Raw genomic sequence first — 21,518 nt, forward strand, 5'->3', positions numbered from 1 at the left:
AGTGTCTGAGGCCAGATTTGAACCCAGGTACTCCTGAATCCAGGGCCGGTGCTTTATCCACTGCACCACCTAGCTGCCCCAGGAACTTTCCATCTAGAAGAAAAAGTTTTTCTGTCAAATAAAAATATCATTAATTTTGACAATTTTATGTAATTTGAATAACAATTACTTAAGACCAACTTCTTATACATATTACAATACTTATATATAACTATTCTCCCTTTTGTCTCATCCATCCTTATGAAGAAAAGACATTTTAAAAATCTCTGAAAAATTAAGACTGAGGTGATTTATTAATCTTGTTAAGAACTCTGATACAAAGCACAGTAAAAGACCACAGATCAGTAAATAAAACGTGGCTTTTGGCCACTTTACAAGTGCTGCTACAGTAGTACTACCATTAAAACAGATTCATTCACCAATTTGAACAAGGTAGTCAAAACGGTAAGAGAAAAGTTATGTTCACTTTTCTGTTTAAAAAGTTTAATAAAGGTGACTTCAATACTACCAATCTTCAAAAAGGATTTTAAAAAATGACAATAAATGTAGTGAGATTCAGAGAGTAGGTCATTACGTTTTGAAAGCAAGACATGGTTGCTATTCCACTGAAAACTTTCCTTTGAACAGTATGAATTTGCAAAGTAGCAGACTGCATTATAGGCCTTGAGTCACTTAAATTCATATAGGTTATTAGCATTGTCTGTAAATATACAATATAAACAAAATTTTACATACATAGCATATTAGCTTTGTTCTCCAAAACAGCAGGCAATTCATTAGCTAAAGACATCTGCCTGACAAAACAAAAAGGCACATCTGAAAAAGATTCATGCTAAAGATACACAGGCTTTGTACCCTCCCTTCCCACCCCCCCACAGTGGGCTGGGTAATCTTTGTTTATACTCTGCCAAAATGATAAAAACAGTGCATTCTGATATCTTTGTTTTGATTTTCATTCCATTTTTCTTTTTAGTCATCAATAGCAAAAATGGCATTTAAGACATGACATTAAAGATTTTGAGAACATGTAGGTATTATTCACAACTTTCCTAGATATAGATAAAACTAGAAAGTGAGTAGCCAAAAAGTTTAAAAAGGAGTAACACTATATCCCTATACTTGTGTAAATTCATTTTCTTAAAAAGGCCTCTAGAAGTCAAATTTGAAAAATTCCAGAATTGCACTGTCTTTTTCTCTCCAGTGCAAACAATGGTTAAACTAATTTAATGTAAATACATTGCAAGATACACATTTTTTTATACTGGCCTAATCACTGGTAGCACTGAGGATCCAAGACACAGTAACGCTACTAATCACCTGAGGGCAATGCTGAAGAACTTGTGTGCTTTAAAACAATTTTATTTTCCCAATGTTTGAAAGCTTATTTCATCAGTTAGCAATTATATAAGAGAATTATTTGCAAAACTACTAAAATACCTTGCCTTGTTTTGAATAAATAAAAAAGGAACTTTACAAATACTATTCCAGTGTCAATGACTAAATATGGCTAAGGTCACTGAGGAGTTTCTGCATGTTCTAACAATGACAATCTGTACATAGGAGGTTGACAAAGATCTCTTTTGTAAGTCTTTGGTGGCAGTTTTGGTAAGTGAGGGCTTGAATTCTGTCTTGGTGGGATAGGGGGAGCTTGAGAATGAGCAAGATTGTTTTGACTAGAACTGAGCACACATCGACGTGGCACCCTTGGAGAGGGCGTGCTTGGAGGAGTATTTGGTGAGTTTGGACATGTACTGGCTTCCCGGAACCAATCCGGATCTCTGTGACTATGTCCCATTGGTGGTGGCTGAAGATTAAACGGATAGTTTATGAAATGTTCAGGAGGCCGAAGTGGTACTGGTGGAGGAGTCTCAGGAAGAGGGTCTCGTGGGGGTGGTGGTGGTGGGCTAGGCAAAGGCCCTTCAAATGCACCACTGTAAGCAGGAACTCGAGGCTTTATCTTTGGAGGTGGTGGCTGCCTTGGTGGAATAGCAGGAGGATCATCGTCATATTTCAAGTTTCCCTCAAAATTAAAAAAAAAATGCAATAAATCATACCATTCATTTGTAAAGTCATTATACTGTTGATCAGAGTATTTATAATATTTTTACTACATAGAAAAAAAGGCAAAAGATAAGTTCTATTATGTCTCAAAAACTAAAATGTGATAGAATGAGATTTTATCCAATGAAATCACAGGTCGGGACTTCTAGTCCTTTCCTAGCCTACCTTTCCCCTTCCTAAAATGTATGGTTTAAACACCAAGTTTGTGATTACCTTTCAGGATAAAAATAACAGGTTTTCCTATATATAATTTTATGTCTAAATATCTTGACTTATATATAAAGACTGAATTGATGTGAACTTAGTTCTAGGTAACTTACGACAGAACCAGCACATGAATAAACATAATACACAGAATTCAAGAAAAGGAAAGGCTCTTAAGAGATGACCAAGTGTAGGGTCCCATTGCGAGGTATCTCCTTTTATTATGAGTTATGAATGAAAATAAGGAATTGAAGATAACACCAATATTTTGAACCTAGGTGGCTGGACTACCCTCAAAAGAAAAAGGGAAACTTAGAAGTGGGCTGAGCTTGGTGAGAAAGATAATGAGTTCTGATTTGGACTTGTTGAGTTTAAGATTATAGGTGCTATTGAGTTTGTCTTCTCTTGGCATATCTATTCTGAAATATTCAAAAGGCAATAGTAGATATGAGAGAGGAGACAGGCAAGGGCTAGATGTAAGATTTCAGAGGCATCCACAGCAGCTGATGGCACCAGGTGCCACCAAATATAGACTTAGCAACTTCAGCTTCTAAAGCCTTTCATAACCTAGCCCAAACCAACCTTTTTCAACTTTATACACTTCTCCCCCTTCCCATAATCTGCAGCTAAGCTGGCACGAAGTATAAGAATATAGAGAAAGAACAAAATAGGACCTGGGATAGAGCTAGGGGCTATACCCCGAGTTTGGGGGCATGAAATTTATGGTGAACCACTAAAGGAGCTGAGGAAAAAAAATAAAACAAGTTTTTTGTTGTGTTTTTTTTTTTTGCTGGGCAATGAGGGTTAAGTGACTTGCCCAGGGTCACATAGTTAGTAAGTCTCAAGTGTCTGAGGCCAGATTTGAACTTAGGTCCTCCTGAATCCAGGGCCAGTGCTTTATCCATTGTGCCACCTAGCTGCCCCAAAAAGTTTTGTCGTTTTTTTTTTAAAAGGAGACTTAGAAGGATAGGAGAGCCAAGAGAGCATGAATATCCGGAGAGGATGAATTTACACAGGAAGGTGGTAAACTGTGTCAAATGTTGCATAAGTGTCATAAAGGATTCGAACTGAAAAAAGGTCATCAGATTTGGCAAGTAAAAAACCACTAGTAACTTTGGAGAGAGGAGTTCTTAGCTGAGTTATGAAGCCAGAAGACAGACTGCAAAGAGCTGAAATTGAGTGAGAGAAGAAGAAGTGAAAACAACCAGTATAGACAGCTTTTTCTAGCATTTTGTCTTTGCTAGGGAAGAGAGCTAGAAGAGAGTAGCCTGAAGGCATGGCATGATCTAATAGATTTCTATTGTTGTTTTCCCTTTAAGAAATTCAAGAGGCTTAGGAATATGCATAGCCAGCAAGGAGAAAAAAACAGTATATACAGAGTATATACCAATATATGTGGAGAGACTGGAGAGAAAGAGAGGCTGGATATATACATGCATATACATATACACACACACATATATATATACCTACATATACATACACATACAGATATATATATATGTGTGTGTTTGTGTGTGGAGAGAGGGAAGGGAGAGAAGAGAGGAGAGAGGAGAGAGAATATGACTACTGTAAGGGCAATCTGCTCCAGAAGATAAGAGAAAACAGGAGCAATGTTAGTCTTAGTGGGGAGAAGATTCATCTTTTCAAAACAGAGATTGAAGTAAAGCAGCAGAAAATGAAGCTGAAAATGATATCAAGGGGTCATAAGGTACTGAGATGACGCAGAGAGAGCTCATGGAAAATGGCTTCTATTTTCTAAGTAAGTTCTGAAGCAAAGTCTTCAGCTGAAAGGAGGAGAGAGAGGGGACAGTATGGAAGGCTTGAAGGAAAGAGAAGGTCTAGAGCAAGCTCAGTGTAGTAGGCTCTTTGTATTAGCAATGTGTTGAAAACCAAAATGCTGTTGAATACCTTAGAAGTTGAAACGTCTTGATCAAACTTTTTACGAGGAGGAAGAGGAGGAGGAACCAGTGGCTCTTCACTTAATTTATGTAAACTACCACATGAACTGAAGAAAGATTCTAAAAAAAGGAAAATATCAACTTAGCCATAAATAATAAGAGAGGAAAATTATCTCCTTAAAACATTAATTTTAAATTGAAAAAAAGCTCACAACACTGTTGAATTATATTACTGTTATTTGTTAATGAAGATATAGCAAAAGTTTTATTTACCAAGATATAAAAAATTTCTCATATATTTACACAATTCATAATAGTGCTATTTAACACTGATTATGAATTTAAGAGATTGTCATTTTCTCATAATAAATTCTATCCAAAAAGCTCTTCCACAGTGGGGACACTGAACCCTTTCCAGAGAATGAGTATTATTTCCAGGGTTCTTGGTTTCCTTTTCTTGCTTGTGAGTCACTACTATTGGGCAGGGGGTGGTGGCACTGCACAGGTACCCACAAAATGTTTGAAGGACAGTGAGTTTTCATATACACCAAACTGGCCTCAGAAGAGATTTCCCTACAGAAACAATTTCATAAACAGTGGTGAGGTTATAAAGGGTAAATCATTATTCCATTTCAGCTACAATTATATGAACCCAGTTAAATTAGCATTTGTGAACAAAAAGGATAAAATTTAACCATCATTTAAAATGTTGTTTCTGCTGTGGGTAAATGTATTCTGAACTCCAAAACAACCAACTTATAAATGAACACTAGAATGTATTTATAAATTAGGCATACGTTGGTATTTTGAAAGTTCTCATATACGTGAATATTTCCTTCACCAGTGCAGACTACAATTCATTCATTCCTTCTCATTCTGTAAAATTCTTCTCCATGTCCTTCTGTAACTGTTAAAGAGGATGTACCTGATGTGATTCCTTTAGGACACATTTTATTGGTACCAGTACATGATTCTGGCTGGCCATCTGTTTTCCCTCTAACTAGCTAACCACCTGGCCCATTTTCCTTTCTAATCTTATATTTCCTTGTAGATATATTTGATTCCACTTTTATGCAACTCATAGTTGGTATAATTCTAGGAAAATTTATCATAAATATAAAATCTATCAATACATTAATTGAATACAACTAGTTGTATGCAGTGGGTCTACATTAAATTTTACTTGTTTGTACAGTTTGAACTTCATTTTATTTTTTTAAACTTTCAAATACAAATATAATATTTATAATATAATATCTATAATATCCAAATGAATATATTTATTTTGATAGCCACACTGATTTAACCTTTTAGGGTATGTAAAACCATATTTAAAATATGAAAATCTTTAGATTATTCCAGGATGTAGTACAGGTATGCATATATATATATATACTCACTTGAATGCGGTAAGACCACTGGGGCAAAGATGCTGTTGCTTCCTGTTAAAATGAGAGAGAAAAAAGATTTGAAAAGAAACAGAATATATCAAATGAACATTAGACATTAATCAATCAAAAAGCACTTATTCACAAAAAAGAAAAAAGAAAAAAAGCACTTATTCAGGACCTATAATATACTAGACACTATGCTGAGCACTGAAGATATGAAAACAAAAATGAGTTCACATTCTATCAGGGAGACAAGCTACACAAATACACGTGTGTGTATATACACACATATGTTTGTCTGTACATACTCATGTAAGTGCATGTCATATACATACATTGCATAGCACACATGTATATATGTGAGCACACATACAAAATAAAGACAAGGCAATTTTTGAGGGGGAAATCAAGAAAGGCATCGAATAGAAGGTGGTGCTTTAGCTGGGATTGGAGGAAACAACAAAGAGAGGAGAAGGAGGGAGTTATTCTGGGCATCCAGGGGATAGCAAGTACACAGGCACAGAGATGAGAGTTTGTATATGATCAACAGTAAAAATTTCAGGATGGTCAAAACTTGGGGTTTGTAAAAGCTTATGTGGAAGGCTTTGAATGACAAAGGAAATTTACTTGATTTAGAGGTCAGAGGGAGTTTACTGAGTAGAACAGACATGGTTAGACCTATAATTTAGGAAAATAACTTGGGAACTATAAGGAGGATAGCTTAGAGTGTGGAAAGACTTGAGGCAGAGCAACCAATTAATGAGGACACTATTTCAATAGTCTAGGTGAGAGGGAATAAGGGCAACAACTATCCCATTCACTATAGCAACTGTTCCACTTCTTCTCTCCTCAAACATTCCTGGGAAATCCTTCCCTCCATCCCTCTCAACTTAGAACTTGGTGTCATATTTCACACACAAAACTGACATCATTCATTACTAGCTTCCTCTTTTCTCATCCCCGCTTTATATACCTCTAATAAATGGGTTCTTATCCTGGGGTCTGTGAATCTGTTTGTAAACATTTTGATAATTGTATTTTAATATAATTCATTTCCTTTGTAGTTCTATTTATTTGTAATGGGAGGTCTGGCCTATATAGGCACTGAGTGCCTTAAATGACCTCTCCAATCAGAGAGGAGTCTGCTTGTGCCAGAGTTGTGAAGATATATAAGGGGAGTGGAGGATGCACAGAAACTAGTTCTAATAGGCTTAATATGTGGTGAATGGGAAACTCTGGATGTGGAGGCATTCAAAAGGTCTTAGCTGACTTCTGTCACCTTTCTTCACTCAGTTCTCTTCAGCTGCATTCTTGGGGAATCTCTATGACTCCTTCACTCATGGCATCCAATGAAAGGCAATGTCATAAAGGGAGAGGCTGAGGGCCTTTCTTCTTTCTGAGGTCATATAGCCCTGTGAAAAGGTCTCAGTCCTTAGTCTCTGTGTCTGTTCCTTTCTATTTTTTTTTTTTTTAGTGAGGCAATTAGGGTTAAGTGACTTGCCCAGGGTCACACAGCTAGTAAGTGTTAAGTGTCTGAGGCTGGATTTGAACTCAGGTACTCCTGACTCCAGGGCCGGTGCTCTATCCACTGCGCCACCTAGCTGCCCCCTGTTCCTTTCTATTTTAGGCAAAGGGACTGGAGTTTCTGACCTGGTGAGTTCTGAAAGGCAGGAGGGCACTCCAGTTTCAATATGCAGCTAGTACATCATTGATATTCCAAGGAGCATAAAGAGACACAGCCCCTGGGGGACTGATATAAGGACTCAACTGGCAGTTACGCCACATACAAATGTGAACTTGGTGGAACCAGTTATGGAGGGACTGCATTAAGAGTAAGCCCGCTCTTCCCAAAGAGTGAGGTGGTACCAAGGAGAATATATCCCTGAGGTACTGAAGGGAAATTTTTGTTCTTATTATACCTTCAAAATAAATATCCTTCTGTAAAAGTTAATTGATGAAAAAAAAAAATTAAAATATAATTTAAAAAGGGAGCAGCTAGGTGGCGCAATGGATAAAGCACCAGCCCTGGAGTCAGGAGTACCTGAGTTCAAATCCGGCCTCAGACACTTGACACCTACTAGCTGTGTGACCCTTGGCAAGTCACTTAACCCCCATAGTCCCACCAAAAAAAAAAAATTTTTTTAATATATAAAAGTTAATTGATGGCTAAATGGAACCAGGGTACTATTCACTAGCACCTAAGAATGGCGGAAACACAGCCAGTGGGAACTTGGGCCACTGGCATTATAGAAGCAGCATCCTCTTCCTGGGAAGTACTCAGGGTGCCTTAGAACCCTGAGGGGCAGATGTGACCTACCTAGCTCTGGGAGTGAGCCAGACCACAACTGCTACATATTTTATTTTATGCATTTTAAAACATTATTCTGAGGAGGATTCATAGGCTTCACCAGCCTGCCCAAGGAGATCATGACCCACAAAAAGGTTAAGAACCTCTGCTCTAATATTACTGCCACATTAACTCTTACTTCACTTCAGCCTCTGAAGGTGGCCCTTCTGGCCAAGACCAGTCTCCCTATAATATACTCTTTTTTGGGGGGGTGGGGTGAGGCAATTGGGGTTAAGTGACTTGCCCAGGGTCACACAGCTACTAAGTGTCAAGTGTCTGAGGCGAGATTTGAACTGAGGTCCTACTGAATCCAAGGCCAGTGCTTTATCCACTGTGCTACCTAGCTGCCCCCCTATATGGACTCTTGATCCCATCCACACTGTCCCTACTATCATCTTCATTCTCTAATCTTCTTTCTCTAATCACTTGCTTTTAAAGGCCTTTCCTACCTTTATAGTCCTTATGAATTTATTCTTGTCCAGTCTAGTCATATTCTCCTCCTGTGAGTCTTCACATATGATATTCCATCTCTATGTCTTTGGATTGGCTATCCCTCATGCCTGGAATGTTATTCTCTCCTCACTTTTCCACAGCTTTCTTTAAGACTCAGCTCAAATGCAACCTTCCACAGAAGGTCAATTATATGAGCGTGCCCCTTACCCTGAGACCACCTTTTGTATGTATTTTATATGCACCTATTTCAATTTATAATGTTCATTAAGCAATTGATGATGTGGTATTAGAGAGCTCAGGAGAGACTATAGGACAGGATATTCTGCAGAGAGATGATAACTGAACTCATTAAAGATGATGAGGTTACCAAGTGGCGAAGATAAGGGCTCTGGAGTATAGTTAAGGAATTATAATATAGCTACTTCACTTTTATATTGTATACACATAGAGTAATTTATGGAAATCAGACAAATAATATACTAAATTCTAAAATTAGCTCAAACTATGTAAGATGTTTTCTTGAACATTAGGTTTCTTCTATTTAAATGTTCTAATACGCATGAACTTAATTACAAAAGTAAGTTTTCCACTTCTGTAATAATCATTAACTTTAACATTTTGATTCTACTTTTCAAAATACTATATTCATCTTTTAGTTTCTAAATAAAATGTAATGTCAGGTCACTGTTTAAACAACAACCACCACCCCTTTTTCCAAGCGTCTATTAGCAGCACTTACCGTAAGAACTGTTAAGATCTATATCTAAAAATACACTAAGGTCTGAAGAAGCAGAGACTGGTGGGGTAGATGGCGTATTTGGAGATGTTGGTGCTGATGCCGCAGATTCATGTTCAGCTTCATTTATCCGACTAAAGCTTATTTTACATGGTTCTCTTTCTAATGGCATTGGATGACCACGTAAAGTGCCTGAAGTAGATCCATGTCTGCCAGCATGTGGCCTTATACCAGGAGATTTTAAGGAGAAAGTTGTTTTTCTAGGCTGGGAAAAGCAAACATAAGTAACATTACTAAGCAATTATTTTTTAAAAAAATAAAACAGCATTAGAAAAATGAGTTGAAAGAATACTACCATCCTAACTTGAAAACAGTGTAACACAATATTTGAAATTTCACTCGATGCTATTAGTTCAAATTCAATATAGGATTGAATATAAGGCGACCATCACTTTTCACACCACAGAAGTAAAATTCCCTCAAGTTTTGTGAACAAAATTGCTCTCACATTATTAGCTTAACATCATCCAAAAGTACAAGTGCAAGATGAGGGAAACAGCTTTATAGTAGTTCATGTGGAAACAGCTTTATAGTAGTTCATGTGGAAAAAGCCTGATGGAATGAATTTATTAAGAACTTATATGGGGGCAGCTAGGTGGCACAGTGCATAGAACACCGGCCCTGGATTCAGGAGGTACTGAGTTCAAATTCGGCCTCAGACACTTGACACTTACTAGCTGTGTGACCCTGGGCAAGTCACTTAACCCCAATTGCCTCACAAACCCCGCCCCCACCAAAAAAACCCACTTATATGTCAAGCACTGTACTAAACTCTAGCAAGACAGTTCTCACACTCAAAGAATTTACATTTCAGTTGAGGGAGACAATATATATATATAGGCACAGTGGCCAGTTAACAGTGTTTTGGTTTGGGAAGTTCCAGGGAAGGTGAATCAATTGATGTGCTTCTTTTCCAGAAGCACTTAATATTCCCAGGACAAGAGGTGGAAAGCAAGAGGGATAGGGGCAGTAAGATGTGGGCACAGCAGCAGATGGTAAGGGAATAGCTAGAGGGCAAAGTCAAATGGAACGCTTGTTGATTCACTGAAAGTGATGCTAGAGCTAACATGGAGGAAATGTATTGCTCTAAAAAGGAGTTACATGAGAGTGAAGGATATGGCAGAGGGGAAAGACTGTTAGGCATGGAGTCAGGAAAACCCAAGTTCTAATCCAGCATCAGACACTTACTCACTGTGTGACCCTGGGAAAATCACTTTACCCCTGTCTGCCTCACTTTATAAAATGGGGATAATAATAATAGCACCTGTCTCACAGGGTTGTTGTGAAAATAAATGGAATAAAAGAACTTCGCAAACTTTCAAGTGCTATATGAAAATTAGCTATTTTAATCATATTCCATTATATTAATATATCAACATTTGTTCTGCCATTCACCAGTTGCAGGTTAACCACTTAACTGGCTGAACTAGGGTAATGGCTGTGTCTGTATAGAGAAGAGTAAAAATTGTTGCTAGAATTTCTCAAGAAAACCCAAATGAATACTTTCCTTTTTTATGGAAGGATCTCTTTGAGGTATATGCCTATGAACAGTATTGCTGGATCAAAAGGCTGGCAGAGTTGAGTGATTTTTTGAGTGTTGTACCAAATTGTTTTCCAGAAATGACTGAACCAATTCACAGCTCCACCAGCAGTGTATTTAGTGTACCTTTCCTACCATAGTCCATCCATCAATTGTCACTTTCTTTTTTGGGTTATCCTTGTCAGTATGTGTCAAGTATCTGAGGCCAGATTTGAACTCAGGTCCTCCTGAATCCAGGGTCAATGCTTTATCCACTGCGCCACCTAGCCGCCCCCTCTTCTTATAGTTGTTGATAGCTTGCCTCTGTTCATATCCTATGTCCATTTAATGATTGTTTTTAAATATTTATCTCAATTCCCCCTAGATCCTAGATATTTTGGATAACATTTATAACAGAAAAATTTGCTGCAAATATTTTCCCCATTTAACTGTTTCTTCCCTTCTAATTCTAATTATGTTGTTTTTAAAATTATTCAATTTTAAGTAATCAAAATAATCCATTTTATCTCCTATTACCTTCTTTCTATCCCTTGGTTGGTCAAAGCTCTTTTCCTATCTAAAATTGTAAAAGTTTATCTCCTCCTCTATTCCTCTAATTTGTTTATGACATGACTTCTTATATACAGGTCATGTATCCATTTTAAGCTTATCATAGTTTATGGTAAGATGTTGCTAATTTCTGTCAGACTGATTTCTAGTTTCCCCAGCAGTTTTTTTTTTCTGAGTCCTTACCTAAGTATTTAGAATCCCTGGATTTGTGAAACAATATGCTTCTGTCCCTAATTTTCATTGAGATTCTTGGTCTTTTCTTCTTTCAAATGAATTTTGTTGTTATCTTTTCTAGTTTCATAAAATAACTCTATGGTAGTTTAAAAGGTATGGCACTGCCTCTGTAAATTAATGTAGATAGCCTTGGAATTTTATTTTATTGGCACAACCCAAACACCAGAAGTTGAAAACTCTCCAATTATTTGTATTTATTTTTGTAAAGCGTTTTGGAATTGTACTCATAAATACTTCCTTTCTGTGTCTTTATGGGTAGAATCTCTGTTATTTTAAACATTCCCTAATTATTTTGAAAGGATTTCCTTTTTCTCTTTTCCTTCTGAATTTGATGGCAATATATGCAAATCACAGAGATTTGTTAAGTTTTTTATATGCTGCTGCTTTACTGACAATATTGTTTGAATAACTTTTTTGTCCAATCCTAAGGGTTCTCTTGGTAAACCATATCACTTCCCAAAATGCTCATTTCTTCGAATAGCTGAAAGTGCTACAGAGAAAAGAGCATTGGTTCCAAGACCAAAGAAAGGATCCTGGTTCAGGGTTGAATTTGATGACCTCTGAGACTCAGATATATGTTATACTTTGATGAAATTATGATTTCATTTCTGACTCATCAGTTTTCAGGATTAAGTTGTCTCCAGTTTTTTCTTCTTTCTCTAATCATTTATTGAAAATAATTTTAATTGAATTATAATTAGTAAAGGATGTATAATATTTCAGCTTTTCTGCATGTGTTTGTGAGGCTTTAATATATGGATAATTTTTATGAAGGTGCCATGTACACCTGAGATATATAACTCCTTCTATTCTCACTCAGTAATTAATCACCAGAGATCTATCATATCTGACTTTTCTAATATTCTATTCAAGTTCTTAATTTCTTTCTTACTTTATTTTTGTTAGATCTGTCTAGGAATGAAAGGGGTTACATAGAGGTTCCCAACTATTACAGTTTTACTAATTCTATTCATAATTTAACTTTTACTTTAATAAATTAGATGCTATGTCAACTGGTATTGATATGAATTAAGTTTCTATAGTATTTTTCAGCATGTTATTTCCCTATTAATCTCTTTTAACCAAGTCTATTTTTGCTTTTGTCTTGCCTGAGATCCTAATTGCTACCCATGACTTTTTGCCTTTTTTTTTTTTGGTGAGGCAATTGGGATTAAGTGACTTGCCCAAGGTCACACAGCTAGTAAGTGTCAAGGGTCTGAGGCCAGATTTGAACTCAGGTCCTCCTGAATCCAGGGGCTGGTGCACTATCCATTATGCCACCTAGCTGCCCCTACCCATGACTTTTTGAGTTTAGATGAAGCAAAACAGAGTTTACTTCAACCTTTGTTTTAACTCTATGTGAATCTTTAAGTGTTTTTCTAAACAACCTATTGTTCAATCGAGTTTTCTAATCCATTCTGCTGTAGTCTTCCTTTTTTTTTTTTTAAAGTGAGGCAATTGGGGTTAAGTGACTTGCCCAGGGTCACACAGCTAGTAAGTGTTAAGTGTCTGAGCCCAGATTTGAACTCAGGTACTCCTGACTCCAGGGCCGGTGCTCTATCCACTGCGCCACCTAGCTGCCCCTGTAGTCTTCCATTTTATGGAGGCATTCATCACATTCACAGTGATAATTATGGTATATTTCCTTCCATTCTCTTCTCATACACTGTCCTCTTTTTACCTTCCCTTCTCCCTTTCTATAAAGAAGAGGGTGATGACAGAGGAGTATGCACAGGACTAACATTGTATTCTTGATGCAATCTGTTTCCATTCCCCTCTCCTTTTTTTCCCTTTGCCCAGACACCAATCAGATTCTTATTCTTTCTTTTAAAATCCCTTTCATAATCCATCTTGGGGTCTGGAAGGGTTTTTTTGAAAGGTATTTTCCCCTCCCTGAGTCTACCTTTCTTACTATTCATCTCTCCCTTTTCCCAATTTCTTCTCGTTTCCCTGTGTGTGTGTGTTTATCCTTTAGTTTGGATGAAAATAAAGTTCAAATGATGCCCATTCCCCTCCTTCCTCTTTAATTTTATGGTCTTCTTGAACACTCTAATTCTGTGTGGTAATAAGTGCCCTCTACCCAGCAGTGTGCCTGTGTTTAACATCTGTCTCTCTGGGAAAAAAAATATGCATAACAAACTTTTAAGTTTAATCTACATCATTAACAATTTCTCCATCCTTCTCTTAAGACTAAACAACAAACAAAACAATAAATCAAGCCCTGATCTGCCAATTTTGGAAGTATAAATGTTTACACTGGAAATTTAACAATAGGCTCTCAGGGCTGGTGTGAAGTGGCTTCTGCACAACCCTTCCTCCTTCTTTCCTTGATCATTGCTGGAATAGTTGCAGGAGAGGGCTAGGCTGCACTGTTTCTGCCTATTCTACCATCTTTGTTGGTATTTGTGAGGAATTAATTTTAAAGAAACTAGGCGAGATAATTATGTACATATGTCCCAAAGACATTTCATGATGAAAATGGAAAAAGAACTAAAAACAGAATAAACACAGAAAAGATTTGCAAAAAACATTTTGAAAAGTTATTTTCTCCATAAAGGAATCTTCACATGTGGGCCCTAACAAGGAGCTAGAGAACAAAGACAGAAAAAGAAGTTGAATGAAGTATTATACAGAAGAGATCTCTGCTGACGGTGCTATCACCATGAGAATACTGAAAGACCAACATTCAAGGTATTTGAATGAGAGGGAGATATTAACTACATGGAAATATTTCCAGACCTTATTAATACCATAGAAAGGTAGCTGAGAAAACAATAATTACCAGTCACAGACTTACTCTCCCATTTATGCAAAATTCCCTTAAGGATCATTTGTAAATGAACTGAGGGTATCCTTGATGAGGGCACCAGTAGGCAATATGCTTGAAAGTCACATTGAACAATGGACAATGTTACCACCTCACAATTCAGTGAAAGATGTCAGGAATATAAGATTTCATTGTATTTACTGTTTGTAAATTGTGCCCCCACCCAAAAAAAAAAAAAAGCCATTTGACTCAGCAGAAAAACACACTGCCTTACAGACTCCCATCCATACATTAAGATCATTCGGGACTCCCTGGAAAGAAATAAGAAGAGAAAATAACTCTATTCAATGACCTTGCCTCAGGCAAAGCCAAAACTAGGGAGAGGCTCGCTTGCCAAAGACAGAGGAAATCCAGTGCAGAATTCAGGTTGAGGAGAGATTCCCTGTAGATGAAGATGATGAGATCCTTCAGATGCTCCTGTTTGCAGATGACATTGTGGTGATTTCATCAAGCCCCAAGATCCTGCAGAACCTCCTGGAAGAGATCTATAATTATTCAAAGGAGTTTAGTCTGTCCGTCCACATAGGAAGGGCCAAATCAACAAAGAATGTCTATTGTCTAGACTTCAACAAGAATTTGGACAGACACCCCAGAGCTTGTTCAACAATATGCAGGACAGACTGTGCAGATGGACAATGAGCTACGCTCTAAGCTGAAGGAGAATGAGCTGGACGAATTTTAGGAAGCTACACATCTTTTTTCTAAGCTGAAGTTTCCCATGAAAACAAAGGTCCATCTTTTCAATTCTAACATTTTATCAGTGTTGCTACATGTTACTGAGAAGTAAAATACATAACTAATGAGGAATTCCAAAGAACAGGAGTAAAAGATATACTCAAGAAATTGAAGGATAGGAAGAGAAGATGAACTGATAACATGACAAGAGTAAGAGATGACTAGTGGCCAACTTGAGTGCTCCACTGGTACCTTTGGATGCTGGACAAAAGCAAAGGCCTTTTGTTGCGTGGAGCTCTTGTGGCAAATTTATAGAAGAATATGAACAAAATTTGCTTAGCACAGGCTGGTACAGATGGGTTGTAATCCGCATGATTTGAGGGAACTAAAAAGTGAAGAGATCATAGATCCATTTGAATATTTTCAGATGGTGTTCAGAATCTTCCTTGGTCATATTTATTTAAATAAGTCCATATGCTAAACTAGTATTGCTTTTGGCTACTATGTCTTTCTGAATGGCAAGGAGATCAAGTATTTGCTGGCTAAATTTGTTGTCCTTATTATAACAATTGTTTTTGCTTATTAGGAAGTAGAAGTAATTAAGATGAATATCATTTACCCCATTTTTAATTCTGTGGCATCTAAATATAGTTCAGCGTGAAGCTCTTACAACTGTTTTCTCATCTTTGTCTTTTATTCTAATTTGAAATTTATTTTCATCTTTGCTTTTAACTAGTCAATGGTCTGAGAACACAAAGCTGATTTCCTGCTTGTTAAAATAGTCAATTTCATTTTTTTCCTGTTATTTATTTCTCACTATTTTGATGTCTTTTCTTTTAAAGAAAGCATTATAAGAGGAGCATGAGGTTTCTGAGTAGCCTACAGCATTTGGCTTCAAACCTGACCTGTATCTTCTCTTTTTCTTTCTTTCTTTTTTTTTTTTTTTTGTGAGGCATTTGGGGTTAAGTGACTTGCCCAGGGTCACACAGCTAGTAAGTGTCAAGTGTCTAAGGCAGGATTTGAACTCAGGTCCTCCTGACTCCAGGGCCAGTGCTCTATCCACTGCGCCACCTAGCTGCCCTCCTGACCTGTATCTTCTAATTAAGAAATATTTTATCCTGTAATATTTCCCTCCCTTATAATAAAGAGAAACTATTAAAATACAATAAACTGACATATATCAACTATGTCTCTGACACAGTATACATTTTACATACATAGTCAATTGCTTTTCACCATACAAATCATCAAAATTAAGTTGTTACAATAATCTGAATTCTGTCATCTTTTAACATTATTTTCTTTGACAGAATTTTAGTCATACTGTTTATTGTTCTCAAGTCATCTTGTATATCTTCCTTCACTGTACATTAATTCATACAAGTTCCCAGGTTTCTATGAATTCCTAAAATCGCTACTTATAGTACCATAATCTTCCATTACATTCATATACCCTATGTCCAGCCATTAGCTAATCAATGAGCATCCATTTTGTAGCTAGTTTTATGCTACCCTCAAAAATGTTTCTATGACTATTTTAGTATATATGTGTGGCCTTTTCCTCTATCTTTGACAACTTGAAGGTATGGGCCCAGTAGTGGTGCTGCTGGGTCAAAGGGAAGTGACTTTTACCACACAATTCCAAATTGTTTTCCAGAATGGCAGAACCATTTCATACTGACCTATGTTTTCCAAGTTTTGTTTTATTTTATTTGCCATAATGCCCTGCTGTAGTGTTGCCTTTGTGTTAGGGTATCCTGACTAAAGTGATCACGATGATGAAGAACCTAGAAATCATGCCGTATGAGGACTGGCTGCAGTGAGTGAGGATGTTTATAACCTGAAAAGATGTAAGGGAAAAACAACCTCCAACTACCTTAAGCACAGTCATGTGGAAGAAAGATTAGATATATTCTGTTTAGAGACAATGGAAGAAAATTACAGAGAAAATTATTGAGCTTCAATATAAGGGCCTAGCTGTGATTTCACTGGTATATGGAACTATGGGAGAGGAAACACTCTCTACTATGGTATCTTCTCTGCAATTTATAATCTTACAGATTGCCTAAAATAGTTAAGTGACTTGCTTAGGTCACACAACCAGCATGTCTCAGAGGCAAGACTTGAACCCAGAGCTTTGTAGTTCTGATCACAAGATCTCTAACCATGCTGGCTCTAACATGAACAATTAGAACCAACTACAAATATAAAAGGACTTCCCCACACAGATTTTAAAGGAATATTGAATTATTCATCACTGAAGGTCTTTGAATAGAGGCAAGATAGCCACTGTAAATACTGTAAATGAGATTTCTGATCACAAAACCAAATAATTAATGGGACTTTTAGCATATTCAATGGGGCAAAGGATACTGTCTTGTAACAAGCAGTTACAGAGAAGCTCTAATAGCATCCTAAAGTCATTAGATCTATTTCATGCAGGAGATAAGAAGAAACAGAACCACTGGAATTACTGCAATTTTATTCACTCAATTCCCTTCTATTACTGCTTATCTTCCTAGTTTCAATCTGTTTAGCTTCCTTGTCATTTTAGTTCCATCTCCTTCCTACTCTTGATTGATTTCAAGTTTGCATTTTCTCCATCTAGTAAAGTATCTTGCACAAAGTAAGCACTTAAAAGTTTGTTGAACTGAACAGCATAGATGTATAAATTGTATTTTAACACAAAGATGAAGAGTTTTATTTTCCTATTAATGATACAGAAACAGTTTTGGAAATACAGTATTATAGTTCTGCACAACATTAAAAATGGTAATTTAATTGAACAATTATTTAGGAAAGAGGTTAATAAATATTTAATGTTGAGATATTTGTTTGTTTTTGGTTCTTTTTTTGCAAGGCAGTGAGGGTTAAGTGACTTGCCCAGGGTCACACAGCTAGTGTCTGAGGCTGAATTTGAACTCAGGTTCTCCTGAATCCAGAGCCGGTGCTTTATCCACTGTGCCACCTAGCTGCCTCATGTTGAGATATTTGAACTTACACAACTAATGAAAGTTCTGGAAATAAAAAATTTGTCTTAATGTAAAAAAGTCAATGTGGTGCTTGAAGTACTTATGACAAGCAATATTTTTGATATGGTTTCATTTTGAGATAGCAATGGTCATGCAACTTGGCTTTTACTCTTACAGCTGACTATGAATGTCTAATCTTGACCATATGAAACCCCAATGACCTAGTTTCCCAACCTTTAGTTGGTTTTCTGTTAGCTGAAGGCTGATTTTTTTGCCATACAAATGTGTTTCTTTATACTATTCTGTTGTGTTTTTAATCCTGGAAGGTTTTTTTGGGGGGTGGTTTTTTTTTGTTTGGGGGGGGGGTTGCGGGGCAATGAGGGTTCAGTGACTTGCCCAGGGTCACACAGCTAATAAGTGTCAAGTGTTTTGAGGCCGGATTTGAGCTCAGGTCCTCTTAAATCTAGGGCTGGTGCTTTATCCACTACGCCACCTCGCTGCCCTGAAGTTTTAAGAATGGATACTAACCCCAAGGAAGTATGTAAAAGTTGTAGCTCCTAAAGAGCATACTCCAACGAGTGTTAGAGATGTTATACTGATTGTTGGTGTGGAGACATCAAACATTTCAAGGGTCATTTAAGCTCACAATGAAACAAGTTCAGTTGCTCCAAAGCACAAACTAAAGTGTTGTCAACAATGAGAAATAAAACCAAGAACTGAGAAGTTATTGCTGCAAGATAGACTAATTAATCCTCAGATAGTAATCATAGACCTTCCAAGGGACCTGGAAGATAGAGGGATCTTTTTTTCCTCTATAGTATGTCATTGGAAAAATAGAGATTTTTTTTTTTAAGGTACCATACCACCACCAAAAAAAATAGCTGATAACCATCACTGTGAAGACAACATAACTTGTCACAGGCAAGTTGCTAAAAAGACTGGATGGAGACAAAATACTATTACAAAACCTGGATGTGGAGACAAGCAAACTTTAGTGGCCTAGCAATTTATCTGATTTAAACTCTATCAAAAATATGTGTTATCAAAAGCTAAAGAATTTGTGTCAATTTTAAAGAACCAAATAATCTTTGTGAACTCAATGCTAAATCACAAATAATTGCAAATTAAAAATATTTTAAAGATATACAAATTTGAAGTGTTAAGTATATAGGTAAATATATTTAATTATTTTACTTTGTCCTAAACTTCAAACTACTGGAAGAAGAAATTAACATTTTTAGAAATGAATAATTTCTTTTTTTCTTCCAAATTTCTTCCATTTTCTTATGAAACCTAGCATACTATTTATCATTTGTAGGACACAGATAAAAGTACTTACAAATCGAGGTGGTTGTTTACAGTTTCGGGGTTCAATTTCTTGAGATTTATTGAATAAATAGTCTGTAAATTCTTTCTCTGATGCATTTCCCATAGGGTTGAGATTTTCAAAGAACCTCTGAAATAAAATATAGATATGAGTGATTTTTATGATCTTCAATATCACAAATTTCATTTGTTCTTTCAAGAAAAATCCTGAAATGAAGCCATATCCAGGATTCTCTTATATTTATTTATTCATTTGTTTTCCTTTTTCTTTTCATTTCTTTTATTTTTTAAGTACAACTGCCTAACTCTCAAGCAAAAGTGGTAATTAATAACAAACAAGTATTTATTTCGTTGAGAAACTATTTCCTCAATGGAGTATCAAGTTCAAAAATCATTTTGCTGTGTTCAACAAACATCATTTTCCAAAGCTCATAACCCAACTTAAATAATTTTAAATTCAATAAAATAAGAATTAATCTTTTTACTTTGTTAGCCATACTTTATAAACAAGTAATTCTTTGAAATAAATGAAAAATTACTAATTAATTGATCAATGGCAGGCATTGAGAGTTTACACACAGGTATACAACTGGTTATATGCATATAAACACCTACAATGTGCCAGGCACTAGGCTAAGCATGTGTAATGTGTGTGTATGTAATTGTATTTATGTATTCGACTAAGAAATACATACATATATTACACGGATACGTGTGTATGTGTATACATCTATACATATCTATTTTATAGTATAGCACTTCATAGTTTTCAGAATTATATAGGGTTTTTTTTTTGTTTTTAAGGCAATGGGGGTTAAGTGACTTGCCCATGGTCACACAGCTAGTAGGGGTCAAGTGTCTGAGGCCGGATTTGAACTCAGGTACTCCTGAATCCAGGGCCGGTGCTTTAACCACTGCGCCATCTAGCTGCCCCCAGATTTGATCCTCATCATCAAATAAGTATTTTTTTTCCATTTGGCAGGTTAAAAAACTGAGGCTAACAGAAACTATGACTTATTCAAGTTCATAAAGCTAGTGACAAAACTACTATTCTTTCTAATAAGCAACTCTGATACCACAGCTTAAGCCTATCAGTAATCAGCAATAAATTAGGATCACAGAATCCCAGATTTAGACTTAGAAGAGATCTTAGTCAGTAACTAGCCCAAATCTTCATGAGACTGAGGTCCAGAGTAGTTACGTAACTTGTATAAAGCCACACAAGTAAATGGTAGAAGCAGGCTCCTTGTTTTTCTGCAAGAGATTACAGTTTGTGTCCCAGAGACTTGTCCACATTATTGTTTATAATTCACAGTGTATTACCCATAGAAAAAATATTATAAATGGTAGTTAAGTTTCCAGACTAGTTCATTTGGGCCTACTTGGCCCAAAATGTGCTTAAAAATTAGTAATTCTATTTCTTACCACAATTTAACATTGTTTCTATAGGAAAATGCACTCAAACTACCAGTTTAAAATATGAAAAGCACTTTATGCCAATACAGTGGGAAGGTGACCTTCAACCTAACCTTATTCAATAACAATTTACAAAATCCTTCTTACGTACAAGGCACTGTTCTAGTTGCTGAGGATATAAAGACAAAACAAAAACAGTCCTGGACCTCAAGAAGCTCATATTCTACTGGGAGGATATAACATGTACACAGGTAAACTGATACAAAAGAAATTTCTGGGTGTTTGGGGAGGGGGCAGAGTACTGAGTGAGAAGATGGAAATGAAGAAAAGTCTCTTGAAGGACATGGTACCTGACCTAATGAGGGATTCCAACAGTTGGAAGGGAGGGAGGGTTTTCTGAAACATAGATGACTGACTGTGCAAAGGCATGGAAAGGGGAGAAGTGATATTTTATGTAGGGGCAGCTAGGTGGCACTACAGATAGAGTGCTGGGCCTGGAGTCAGGAAGACTCAAGCTTTCTGAGTTAAAATCCAGCCTTAGACACTTACTAGGTTGAATGACCCTGGGCAAGTCACTTGATTTCTTCATGTGTAAAATGAGCTGGAGAAGGAAATGGCAAACTATCCCAGTATCTTTGCCAAGAAAACCCTGAATGGGGTCACAAAGAGTCAGACACAACCTAACAACAAATATTATGTATATGTAACAGTAAATAGGTCTCTTGGCTGAAATGTAGAATGCATTAAAGGGAATAATATGAAATAAGCCTGGAAAGGTAGATTGGAACCTACCTTTTAAGGACTTTAAAAATTCAAGGTTAGAGAG

At 36.5% G+C, this 21,518-nt stretch overlaps 1 protein-coding gene across 1 annotated transcript in view; it reads right to left on the minus strand.

Moving 5' to 3' along the window:
• Nucleotides 1–267: 267 nt before the first annotated feature.
• SOS2 (SOS Ras/Rho guanine nucleotide exchange factor 2) overlaps nt 268–21,518 on the minus strand; it is a 110,706-nt gene continuing 89,455 nt past the window's right edge. Inside the window, exons 19-23 of the mRNA XM_043984661.1 lie at nt 19,290–19,406; nt 9,097–9,358; nt 5,567–5,608; nt 4,177–4,286; nt 268–2,020 (exon numbers count right to left, since the gene is read on the minus strand). Coding sequence (XP_043840596.1) covers nt 1,514–2,020; nt 4,177–4,286; nt 5,567–5,608; nt 9,097–9,358; nt 19,290–19,406 — 1,038 coding nt within the window. The 3' untranslated portion in view covers nt 268–1,513. The remainder of the gene's footprint in view (nt 2,021–4,176; nt 4,287–5,566; nt 5,609–9,096; nt 9,359–19,289; nt 19,407–21,518) is intronic.

Source organism: Dromiciops gliroides, chromosome 2, assembly GCF_019393635.1.
Source record: "Dromiciops gliroides isolate mDroGli1 chromosome 2, mDroGli1.pri, whole genome shotgun sequence".
NCBI lineage: Eukaryota > Metazoa > Chordata > Mammalia > Microbiotheria > Microbiotheriidae > Dromiciops > Dromiciops gliroides.